Here is a 12,296-nt window from a genome sequence, read left to right as displayed (position 1 = left end):
CTCTTATTTCCATTCAGACCCATGGGAATGGGTTGTGTCTGGGTTGCTTGCACTTGCCTAGAGCATGGCTTAGGAGTAAGATGTTCAAAACCCAAGAATATGGAGTGTGTTGTAGGTTCAACGGCAGTTCAACCACAAATATACAGCACGCGGCAAGCTTTGGAAAATACAATACAGAACATCTTAGCCTTTTTATGGTATTAATTTTCTCCCATATCCCTTTAAGTTATTTTGTGCATGTCTTCTGGTCTCTGTGTCTGCCTGTTTTCTTCTAATTTTTCCTTCCAAAAGAAACCTTCTGACAATGTGACGTGAATACCTTCGTTTTATGACCCATGCCATTTATTTTGCTTATATGCTTGGTTACATACTGGAGTTGGCTCAAACATTCCACATGGAATTTTAATAAATTCATTATTCTCAAAGTAAAAAGAATAACTTCTCATTTGTAAACTAAAAACCTGCATTTAATTAATCTTTCAAGTCAATAAATATGTAAAAAAAAAATAGTAAGGAACTATTGGAGATTTTGAAAATTATTGCTCCTTGGTCTTGAATTGCCCAACTATTTTTAAAGTCGCTTTTTAGGTGTTAGATGCTACATGGCTCATGACAAGGAAGGATAAACACTATTTAGTTATTTTGATGAATGTAGCCTTTTGGCATAATTCAGTGCAGAACAGTAGAATTAAAATATTCTACCTCAAATAATGTGCTGTTTTAAAAACTTGGATCATCTAGGGAGTAACTTCATTTTCCATTTTGCTTGATCTGTATTAACTGTGGATTTACTCTTCTAGAATCTGCTCGTGTATACAGAATTTGTAAGTGTATTTCCTTCTGATTTTGTTCTTGCTCTGTGCTCTCTCCACTGCACGTGTAACCCCCAAGAGTCTTAGCTCACAGCAAGCTGATTCTAAAGGACGCACATATTTACTGTGTTTTATTTCCCCCAGAGAGACCCCACCACTAACTTAGTTTCTGCTTTCAGACCATCTAGTGCTACTTAAGAACATATTGAAAAAGGTCATTTAATTCCACCGAAATTTCTTGCAGCTCAGCTTAACTGGATCTTTGCCATTATTGGGCGAGTATTCTTCCCTAGTTGCATCACTTACATTCCCCACAGTGCCATAGCTCAGTGTTCTTAGCTATTCTGCTTCCCAGAATTTGAATCTCTTCATTTTCTGAAGATCACTTTGCTTCATCCTCAGAAGACTAAATTGGTCTTATGTGAGCTCCACCAACTAGTGCCTCCCGTCTCTGCAACATTTCTCTAACTTTATCTGTTTCCTCTTCCTTCCCCTTCTTCAGAGGCTAACATTCTCAACCTCTCCCACCTCCTCCTGCTTCCTGAGACCCTTTTTTAAATTGATTATTCCTTTTCTTTTAGGCCTTCAGTCTCTATCTGCGAAAGACACTCCTACCCCCAAAACAGCAACACAACGAATCGTTCTTCGACTCCACTTATATCTCAAATTTTCTTTCTGCAAACTGTTTGGAGGTGCACTCTTCTTGTCCTCCACCTAATCTTTAACGCTAACAATTTAGTTTTTATCCTTAGTTCTCCATTGGAACTGAACTCTCGAAAGTCACAGATTTATAATCTATTGGTAACCAGATCTAAGTACCTTTCTCAACCACTCATTCCTTTGGAGCATTTTTTCAGAGTAGATGACACCATCTTTCTGGAAACCAGACTGTTTCCAGAATTTTGAATGGAGTCTTTTGTCTCCATGCCCAGTTTTTTTAACTGCAAACTTGAACCTTTATCTTTTTAGGCTGCAATTTCCCTTGCCCAATCTCCTTAGTGCAGATAGTTTCCCAAGAATTTTTCTCCACACATTCTCTCAATATTTCTTTTCTAGAATTTCCAAGGTTCTAAATGCCTTTTTTGTGTGAATAGCTCTGAAACCCAGTAATCCTGAATTGCAGGCCTCTATTTCCTGTTTTGGCAGGATTTATTCACATTTCAGTCTATTAATATGTCAAACACAACAGGTCAAGAACAGATTCTACTTTTTTCTCCTTCCCTAACCTACCATTCCTGTTTTCCCCCCAGTAAATGACAATCACCATGTTCCTTGTTACCTAGAATAAAACATTGGTGTTCTCTTGGACCCCTGATTTCCTTACTCTCAGAGCCTTGAACGGTGAACCTCTCAGAGATATGCTGCTGCCCTGCTAGCCTGTTTAAATAAGTTGCAACCAGACTAACTTTCTTGAAGTGCAACTATACGTGATTCCTCTAAATAACAGTTCACTAACATTTTGGTTTTCTTGAATAATTTTTACCTGCTTTTCATCGCTCAGCTTTAATTTCCCATATGCTGCCCACCGTTTCCTCTAGATCCATTAACATATTTATTACAATTTCTTTTAAAATATTAATTAAAATAATTATTTTTTGAATAATTATTTGAAAACCCTGATAATTCCAATATCAAAGCCATACCTTGGTCTGGTTATATTTAAAATCTGACAGTGATGGGTCTTATTTTCTGTGTATATGTATGCATATGTGTGTGCACTTTTTAATTTTGATCGAATGTTGAATGCTGTGTGCAAGAGAACAGTAGATTCTGAGGTAAATTATACTTATGCCCAGAAATGGTATACCTCCTCTTCTGTCAGGCAGTGAGTATAAGTGTTTGTGTCAATAGAGTCTGTAATTTAGTAAGGTTTGGGTCTTGCCATTGTTTTAGTTACATGCAGAGGATTACAGCTTAAATTCCCCAGTGGTAAAGCGTCCCTGCTTTGTACTTAGTGTAAGGCCTGGAGCCAAAGGGCCCCTCCCAGTTTTCCTGCTGCACTCAGATTGCTGTGGACCCTACATTCCTGCAACAGAGAGGGAATTCCTCTTAGTGTTCCCACCCCTCCTTAAGCTGTAGACTGTTCTTATCTAGTACCTGGTGCCAGGCCTAATTCTCTAGCTCTACCCTCAGATTTAGGCAGCCCCGTGTTCTTGACTTGGTGATGGTTTCTCTCAATGCTCATGCCTCTCTCCTGTGTTAGACTGTCACCTCCTGTTACTGGGTGTCAGACCTGGTGTTTCATTGGCAGACTTTATATAGACGGTCCCTGCATGCCTGCTCCTCAGTTGGGTTCTCACTGAGCTATCCTGCTCTGTTATGAGGCAGACAACTTCTGGCCATAATCATGTAAAGCTGGGGGTATGGAAGGTTTTCTCTTGGGTCTGCTGGTCTACCCTCAAACTTGGACAGTCCTGTTAGTTTATTAATTTATCTTGCAACTTTGAATCTCCAATGAGCTCAGAATGTGTGATTCTGTAGGTTATTTAATTTGTTCTCATTCTTTAAGTGGAGGTACTATTTCTTGGAACTTTCTACACCCTAGACAGAAGCAGAAACTCCCTACTGCATTTTACCCTTAACTCTTCCTTAGATTTGGTTCTCATAGAAACAAATGCTAAGAAAAAAAATTGAGTACAAGTATTTTATTTTATTTGGGAGGTGACCCCAGGAAACCCCAGTAAAATAGTGGGAAGAGAGAGACAGGGAAGAGAAGGAAGCCTATATAGTGAGCTAATGAACAACTGTGGTGCAATCCCAGTGGGGACTTCTGAAAGACTGTGTGAAATCAGCCTTGGGGAGGCAGCTGGGTATTTGTCCACCAATTTCCATCGGAAATTGATTAGCTACTCTGGTGGAGCCTACTCCAGGTCAAAAATGGTAGAGAATCACCGGTGTTTGCAGAAGAAAGTTGTTTACATGAGGGAATGCCGGCAGGCACAACCCTGTCTGTAATAAACTCTCCAGTGCCATTTATCACGTTATTTCTCAAACATCAGGGTACTAGAGCCTTATGTTTTTGAGAAGGTGATCTATACCTGATTTATCGTTGTTCTCTTCCAGCATGGAGAATAGTCAGAAGACAATTGAAAATACATTTTTATAAAGTACCAATATGTAGAATTCTGGTTAGGTCGTCTTTGTGCCCTGTCCTCCTCCCAAAGCCACATCCTGACCCCCACCTTAATCACTCAGGCAACCTATTTTGTTCCCTTAATTTTCAAAAAGCTGAAATTCACCAGACTGGTTGGAATTAAATATATATATTTTTCTAGCTAATTTGAATATATTATAATTTTAAAATTTAATTTTCAAAACTGAACTTTATCTAACAGATATTTTCTATTATTTGCAGCCAACAATGATTAGGCGTCCACCAACAATTGTTTGCTACATTTGTGGTCGTGAATATGGAACAAAATCTATTGCCATCCATGAGCCACAATGTCTGAAAAAATGGCATAATGAAAACAACTTGTTGCCCAAACAGTTAAGGAGACCAGAACCTAAAAAACCCGAAATCAGGACCATTAGTGGTAAGTTTTCAGAAGAAAAGACTTGAGTGCATAAGGAGAGACTTTTCTCTCTAAACTTGTGAATAGGGATAGTCTTTTCTTTCTTGTTCAAAGTGAAATCAGCAACATATACTGTTGTGGCTGCAGCTGAATAGAAAAAATAGTTCTGAAATGCCTGCCCTAAGTGTTGACTTCAGATGCTGAGACATAAAGACACCACATCCTGGAAAATCTGTGCAAGGAGAGGGGCCTACTTGAATTTACATATTTCCCCAAAGTTACTTTCATATATTATCAAACATAATACTTAAAAAACATGAAACTTAAAGAAACTTTGGGGACATCTGGAGACATGTTTTCAAATATGAATATGTCTTCGTGTTCATAGAGCAGAGGTATACCAAACTCAAATGCATTCAGGGTCCAATAATCAGGTTTCAAAATTGGATCAATTTCTCCGTGTATGAAAAAAGGAAAGGTGGGGACTATGGTGAGCTAGAGAGAACTAGCTCTCTCTAAAGGAGACGGCTCCTGCCCAATTCCAACTGGTGATATTAGGAAATTTAACCTAGTGTGGTCATCTTTCAATAATACAAAAAAAAAACTGGAAATCTAGAAATTTATAGGAAATGTCAAGATTTTAAAAATTTTGCAATTAATACTTTCTAAGCACTGCAGAAGCCAAAGGAAACTGGAACTCCATGCACTACCATGTGTGGTCTGGTTACAGAGCCTTACGTTTACTCATTTAGGATATGAGAATAAAAGAGTTCAGAGAATATTTTTGTCATACAAGCTCTGACTTTCTCATCTACCATTGTCATTTTCCCAGTTGATCCTCTAATTACCTTCAAAGGAATATCATTCTTAGTTTTTTTAGAAGTGTATCATTCAATTGATTCATTCTCCTTATGTAGCTATTGATTTTCAGAGCTTGAAGTTACCTCAGAGACTATTTCTTTTCATTTAGTCCAAAGCACTCTTATTAGATATGTGATCCAAAGAGAGGTTTTTTTTTTTAACAACCCATAGAATTGAATTTAGATTGTAATAAAGTTCTAGATGCTCCTAGAATTCAATGATTCACGGTTCTTGCTAAGAGGAAGGCTCTGCATACAGGTGGGAAAAGAGCTCAAGATGGAAACATCCATCCATTAAAATTAGAGCATCTGCCCACAAAGAAATTGATTACTTCAATGAAACTCTCTTCCCAGAAATTCTTATTGGGTATAAAAAATGTGTTTCCTTTTCTTCGGATCTTTGTCACTTTTTCTGCTTGAGCATAATTATCACAAGTCTAGAAGAGGTGAAAGAAATGACTGGTTTGAAAACCCTGGTGGGTCCCTCCACTGTTATTGCCTACAGATGGAAAAGGTAGGTCCTATAACAGCACTCCCTATAATTTTCCTCTTGGCCTCACGCTATTTTTGTTTCCTTCCTCTCTAGACCGAGAGAATTCCCATTACCACTCCCACCCCATGGACTTACTGTAGTCACAGAGTTCAAATAACACTTCCCCCAGAAACAAAGTCCATGCCCTATGCAAACACTTTTAGAAATGTGATGAATCATCTTAAAGTGAGAATCAATGAACGCTCGGACATTTTGAGTCCATATTAAAACTCCCAAGTAAGAAGAAAGTCAGTTCCATTCTTTATGCCACAGTTTTAAAAGCACTCAAATTACATCTTCATAGCCTACGTAAAAAGTGATACTTGTTTTATCCAAAGGAGAAATTACTACGTTTGCTGGGGTTTAATTTTCCATGGAGCAAAAAAAAAATATTAGGAGTAGGCATGTTAAGAAATCTAAGGTTTGCTATGGTTGTGTGAACCATTATACAAATCATATAAGAATTGCCTGGGTTTTAATGAAATATATGTGCTATGAAAATGAAAAAAACTATGTTATATACATTTTGAGGGCCTGGCTACATTTGGGGAGGGGGACTATTTTGTGAGAGTCTAAGACATAGTCAATTGGATGTACTAAAGTTATTCTATTTAAATAACGTTCACCAAAGCTAAATCCCACACTGAAATAAAGCCATATGCCTTTTTTTCCTGTGCTCTGCCAATGAAGATTATACATCTTTCGGTTGTCTTTATTGTTTTCATAAGGGCACTTCTTTTTGTCAGATTAACCATTCTGTTTGCATTCTTCACTTTAATTACTTTAAGAATCTCTGAGTTTATGGCTTTAGAGAGATGAGAAATTTTTAGGATATAATTTATCTTAAATTCACTCTCAACTGTCAGTTTTGGCCTCTAAAAACATTCCACTGAAGGATTACAGAAGAGGAAAATACAAATACATGTTCTTTTCCCTTTGTAAGTTTATATTTAGAGTCAACTGAAAGAAGGCCAAAAGTTATATTTGCAAGATAACAATGTGTAAGCAGATATGTTAATAATTAGTAAAGAATGCATATAATAACACATAAAATAATGTCTTCCCCTTCTTAAAATCCAATGAGTGAAAAGCCTCTGGTTCATATGGTTAACTTTATTCAACCCTTGTGTGAGAAGTACTTTTTTCTTTTTCTTTCTTTCTTTCTTTCTTTCTTTCTTTCTTTCTTTCTTTCTTTCTTTCTTTCTTTTTTCTTTCTTTTTTTGGCAAAAGTAATAGGATTTGTTTAAAGCCTCAGTCAATAGGTATTTCCTGCAAATATTTTCCATAAAAAGTAGAATATAGTTCTCCAGAATGAAAACTAATCCATTTTACCATTTTCTTTTCGTTTTCTTTCTTTTTTGTTCTTTTTAATTCTCTTTTTTTTTCTTTTTTCTTTAACTTTCCAGCCAAAGGTTTCTATGATCTCGAAGCCTTAAATGAAGCTGCTTGGACAAGTGCCCAGAGCCAGTTAGTTCCCTGTCATATTTGTGGGCGTACCTTCCTGCCAGACAGACTGATTGTTCACCAACGATCCTGTAAACCAAAAGTCGCCAAGTAAAGTCCTTTCTCCCATGAAAGTGTTACAGGAATTAAATGGTTTTGAAAGAGATTGGGGTATGGTGGGAAGGAGGAAAAGTTGGTGAGGAGAGGAAGCCAGGAAAACTGGGATGAACCAAAGGCCGTCTAGCATGAGAGCCCCAGAGTGCGTTGGTGGCATGAGTGTGACCAATGTATGGTGGGGCACATGATTTTCTTTTAACTGGCAGAGTATGTCATAGACAAACTGGGGACCATGCATGTCACACTTTTGTCAGGCAGAATTACAAGCAGGCTGCCCTTCATCAGAGCTGGCATTTTTGTCTCAGAGCCAATTGTTGCCATTTTTCTCCCAATCTATTTTCCTGACCGAGATTTTGAACCTCACAATTAGGACTATTATTCAGTGAACAGTGGCTTTGGGTGGCAATTTCAGGCAACTCCTCAGTCCCAAGAAAAGCTGGATTCCTTCCCATCCCTGGGCTTATTGAAATAACATGCCACTCCCTGCTTCCTCTGATCCAGGGAAGTGTTTTTAATTGAACTATTGATTTGGAATCTTATTTTGTTTGTAAGATCATTCAACTGGAGAGACATTCAAAAAAGAGCTGAAGACTTCAAATGTTAGAATCCTATAAGACTCACATTCCCTTACTAATAATGCAATAGAGAAATTTCAGAACCAGTGCCAGCCTCATATGTCAGGGGACTGCTGCATTGCGATTCATCAAATGGGTGGAGGTCCTTCCATCTGTAGAAGTGCAGCGAGAGTTCTACACGCCCTCATAGAGGTTTATAGGTGTTTTATTGTTGAGGTCTAAAAGCCTGCCAGGAAGTTCTGTGCCTCCCCACCCAAGCTCTATGCACAGTAAGTGGGTTGTGAAACTGCGCTGTGTTTTAGTCCTTGAATGTGTATTCATAGAGACAGGGCTGTCCTGGGAGGAGGCCAGGGCCAGGGAGGTGCTCTGCCCAGGAAATTCTGCTCCCCCAGGCAGAGCTGCTTCGTCCGGACTCCCAGCAGTTTTGCTTGAGATCTTTGTTCCTTTGGTGGCTGAATTTCAGGGCCATTCTGGATTCCCTGGGTTTCTGCAAGCTTGCATTCATGACTGTACACAGCACAGTTAGCTCCAAATTATACAAACAAATATATTCAACCTAATATTTTGGTTATACATCTCTGGATTATAAAAGGTTAGCTTAGGATAATGGTGCTGATTAGTTTTTTTTCTGCTCATTCCAAAGGAAGCAAGAGATGAACTTTTAAAAAAGTCTTTGGGTACCCTCCAATAAAATTATTGTCTTCTGAAAGACATAGTATTTAATGACACATAAGTAGATGATTTAGGCTTATGAACAAAAATGACAACATCTAACATATAGTAATTATACTATGGCTTAGGCCTTGTGCTGAGTGCCTCCTATATATCTGTTTATATAAATCTCACATCAACGCTACAAGTAGATATCATTACCTTTATTTTACACATGGGGAAAGTGATAGACTAAATAGTCACTCAAGGTCATGATGAACTTGGGTTAAGGAATGCAGTAGGGAAGTAAACTCAGGACTGTTGGGACTCCAAACTCATAATTTTATTCATTGCCATTTGTATGCTAGATATCATCATTAATTATACTAATTATACTAACGCAAATGAGCTGACAAATATGAAGAGTTTCATGCAATGTTTGGTAACTGAGGCAATTGGGAATCTTAGCATACATACAGGGTGTCTGCCAGTCTGGGTTTATCTTAAATTGAGGTGAAAACTAATGTTTGAACTGCCTGGTGTTTCAAAAGACACTTCTGCATTCTGCGAAAGTTCAAAGTCAAAGAGCAAGGAAATAAAGAAAAAGTTCTGGCCTCATCTTTGAAATGAGTTGCCACTCGGGGTCCTAAAAAGAGAATCTTGGGCACTTTGCTTTCAAAGTATGACAAAAAATAAAGCAAAACTACTTTATCTGTAGGAATTATTAAGTCTGTGTCTTCTTGAAGTGGTTGAAAAGATGGGCTTTTGTAGGAATCGTCACTTCCACAGGGAACTGTGAGCCAGCTTGAGGTCTATCAAAGGAGTGACTGTGGGATTCCACTCACTCAGCTGGCCTGCAAATATCCCATGGAATTAAACCCAGAGCAATCTCAGTGATAATGACATCAATCTTAGAGTTCCCGCCACTATCAAAGCAAGTCATCAACATCTCACCATAACTAGGAAAGAGCTCACCCACTCTCTGCCAACTGCCCTTCCCTCCATTAGTTCCCATGTGTGCAGATCTCTGTACTCTCAGAAGAAAATAATTTCTTTAACAATGGTTGGCACCTCCATGAGCTATGACTTTGAACTTTGAAATGGTTCCCATAGATACACTCCTAGATGATGAAGAGCAGATACTAGATGAAGGTGCTTGGAGCTCTTACACTCACCCAGGCAGTTATTGATCTGGGATGTGATGTTTTTACAGGCATCAACAACAATGTAATTCCCTCACTGCTCTCTTAACTGGTGCAGCACAAACTTTAATTGAATTCCCTTCTAGCTGAGGTTATGGGAAGAATTCCAGAATTTTTTGATGCTTATTTGCTCATTGAATTCACATAAAAAATGCGGGGCATGTCCTATCAGAAGGGAACACGGGGGACTGAACAAGCATATCCTGGTAAGGGGAGTGGGAAGAAAGAATCTCCTACTGTGAGTAAGCATGGAAATCTGTTAGAGCTCCATATGGAAGGTCTTCAGGCAACCTCCTTATCAGGCAGCCTTGGAAGTATTTCCAGGTGGGGTTCCAGTACTTCCAAGAATGGCTCCCAGGTGACACTGCTTCAGCCCGGGGAATACTGGCCTGAGCCCTTCATGGAAAAAGAAGCTGCTACTGTTAAGCAGACCCCTGTATGTACAGGGAAGAGATAGACGGCAGGTATGCAAAGTCCTCTACACCCTGAAAACCTGAAAACAGCCCTTGTCTTTCTGTACTTCTTCTAACATTAGAAGCATTTTTTTTTTCTTTACACCCCTGTCTAAACCAACAACTCGTATGGCTTTAATCTTGTGTCAGGTCAGGGCAGGAAGTTCAGCCCTTTTCCTCCCCAATCCTGAGGGGTCCATTCCCTTCTCTGGCGATGGTCCACCTTCTTTTATCATTTATTACTTTCCTACTGACTCACTGTCTGGCCCACACAAACTGCTATGCCTGTTTCTGCAGGCCCTGCCCACTCTCTGTGAGCACTATAACCAAAAATGAGGTTTTCCTGCACTTGGAAGAAACAGCACAAATGAAAAGTAGTCAAGTTTCCAGTGGGGGCGAAGTTGGGTGTTGTACAGAGAATGTGCAGCAGGAAAAACACTGCTAAGTTATCATAGGATGGTACACGTTTATGCTTAGTTCTTTTAAATTTTTTTTTTTTTATAAAAGCATTCAAATAGATACGCTCATGGAGATAAGGATAATGAAGGCTTGTGTTCTCTACACCCCGACAAACTTAGTTCTTGACATTCCACCAAGGTTGAATTTGAATGGTTCAAATTTCAAATACTACTATTTTGGGTATAAGAGAAAGATGGAGGTGACAGGAGAGGTGCTCGGGGGCATACGATTCCAGAGTATCTCTGATAATGCCTTCTAATTCTATTTCTGGAAACACGAGCTTAAGCCAGCATGCATATAAACCAACTGCAAATGTGATCAAAAAATGAAACCTGTCCTAGGCATCATAGGGGCTAAGTCCTCTCATTGTCTCACACTGCTCACCTCACAGGCCAAGGCTTTTCAGATGATTCTTAGTTGAGAAGGTATTCAGTAAAATAATGGCCCCCAAAGATGTAGCTGTCCTCCTAGTCTCCAAAACATATGAATATATTGCCTTACATGTTTAAAGAAACTCTTCAGATGTGGTTAAGGTTATGGGCCTTATGATGGGATGCGTGTCTCAGATTATCAGGGTGGGCCCACTGTACTCTCATGAGTCGCTAAAAGGGGAATCAGAAGGAAGAAGAGTGGGTGAGAGAGATGGCAGCATACAAAGGATTCAACACCCTATGTAGTTCCAACACCATAGATGTAAGGAACTATGTGCGAGGACCAGAGAAGCCGCCAGGAGTTCAGGGCAGCCCCAGCAGACAACCAGCAAGGAAAATAGAACCTCAGTTCTATAACCACAAGGAACTGGATTCTGCCAACAACCCCAATGAACAAGGAAACAGATTCTCCCCCGGAGCCTCCAGAAAGAGATGCAGCCCTGCCAACGACTTGTTTTTATATGTGGAGTCCGAGGTTGAACTTCTGACCTACAGAACTGTAAGAAAAGAAATGTATGTTGTTTAAGTTATTGAGTTTATAGTAATTTGTTATGGCAGCAGCAGACAACTAATGGAAGAAGCACCTATGTGCCATAGAGTAGGACCAATAAAACTTCCTATTGTTCAAAGAAGTAAAGCCCTCAAATCCAAGAGGTTTGTTGTCACCTCCACTGCTTGCATTCATAAGAAGGCCGCATAACTAACATTTGTTTGGGGCAGCGAGCCCACGGGAAAGTGGCTCCAAGTTTCCCCACCCCTGAATACACAGCTATCTCATACGACATGTACAAAGTCTGGATACAGATTTTCAATGTTCTGCTTAATTACTGTAATTTTAATGTTCTGATAATATTTTTAATCATAAAACTGATTCTGTCATATGCACGTGCTTGTTTTAAAAATAGTCGGTGGACATTTGCATTTGAATTATTTGGTAACTGACTTTTGGTGCCGACCCTATGGCCTTTCCCTGCCCACTGTCCATCCTTTCCATGAGCTACAGAAGCAAAATAACTGCATAAGCTGAAACAGTGGATGGTTATTGTTAGAGGAACCTCTAAATAAGGCACTGACTGGAAAATAGTCAAAATGCCCAAATTCTGAAAGTGCCAATATGGTTTGAGCAAAGCCCACAGTTCTCTTTATGATTTTTACCAGGGCTTTCCTGAGGGGCCACGTATAAATCTAAAAGATAGGCTGGACCATCAAAATAACTTGCTTAAAGTGTAGGGAAAGGGTGGGCAAAA

At 39.2% G+C, this 12,296-nt stretch overlaps 1 protein-coding gene across 1 annotated transcript; it reads left to right on the top strand.

Moving 5' to 3' along the window:
• Positions 1 to 4,171: 4,171 nt before the first annotated feature.
• Positions 4,172 to 11,286, top strand: ZNF475 (zinc finger protein 475). Its single transcript, XM_074328565.1, has 2 exons — positions 4,172 to 4,348; positions 7,126 to 11,286. The coding sequence occupies exons 1-2, from the start codon at positions 4,174 to 4,176 to the stop codon at positions 7,275 to 7,277; spliced, it is 327 nt and encodes a 108-aa protein (XP_074184666.1). The 5' UTR covers positions 4,172 to 4,173; the 3' UTR covers positions 7,278 to 11,286.
• Positions 11,287 to 12,296: the final 1,010 nt, after the last annotated feature.

The sequence above is a fragment of the Rhinolophus sinicus genome, linkage group LG03, assembly GCF_036562045.2.
Source record: "Rhinolophus sinicus isolate RSC01 linkage group LG03, ASM3656204v1, whole genome shotgun sequence".
Taxonomy (NCBI): domain Eukaryota; kingdom Metazoa; phylum Chordata; class Mammalia; order Chiroptera; family Rhinolophidae; genus Rhinolophus; species Rhinolophus sinicus.
The sequence above is the reverse complement of the archived record's forward strand: the minus strand, read 5'-3'. Positions and strand labels throughout refer to the sequence as shown.

Coding starts and splice junctions, on each gene's coding strand:
- ZNF475 (XM_074328565.1), top strand. CDS start 4,174: ATGATTAGGCGTCCACCAACAATTGTTTGCTACATTTGTGGTCGTGAA. Junction 4,349..7,125: donor CGAAATCAGGACCATTAGTG/GTAAGTTTTCAG, acceptor TTAACTTTCCAG/CCAAAGGTTTCTATGATCTC.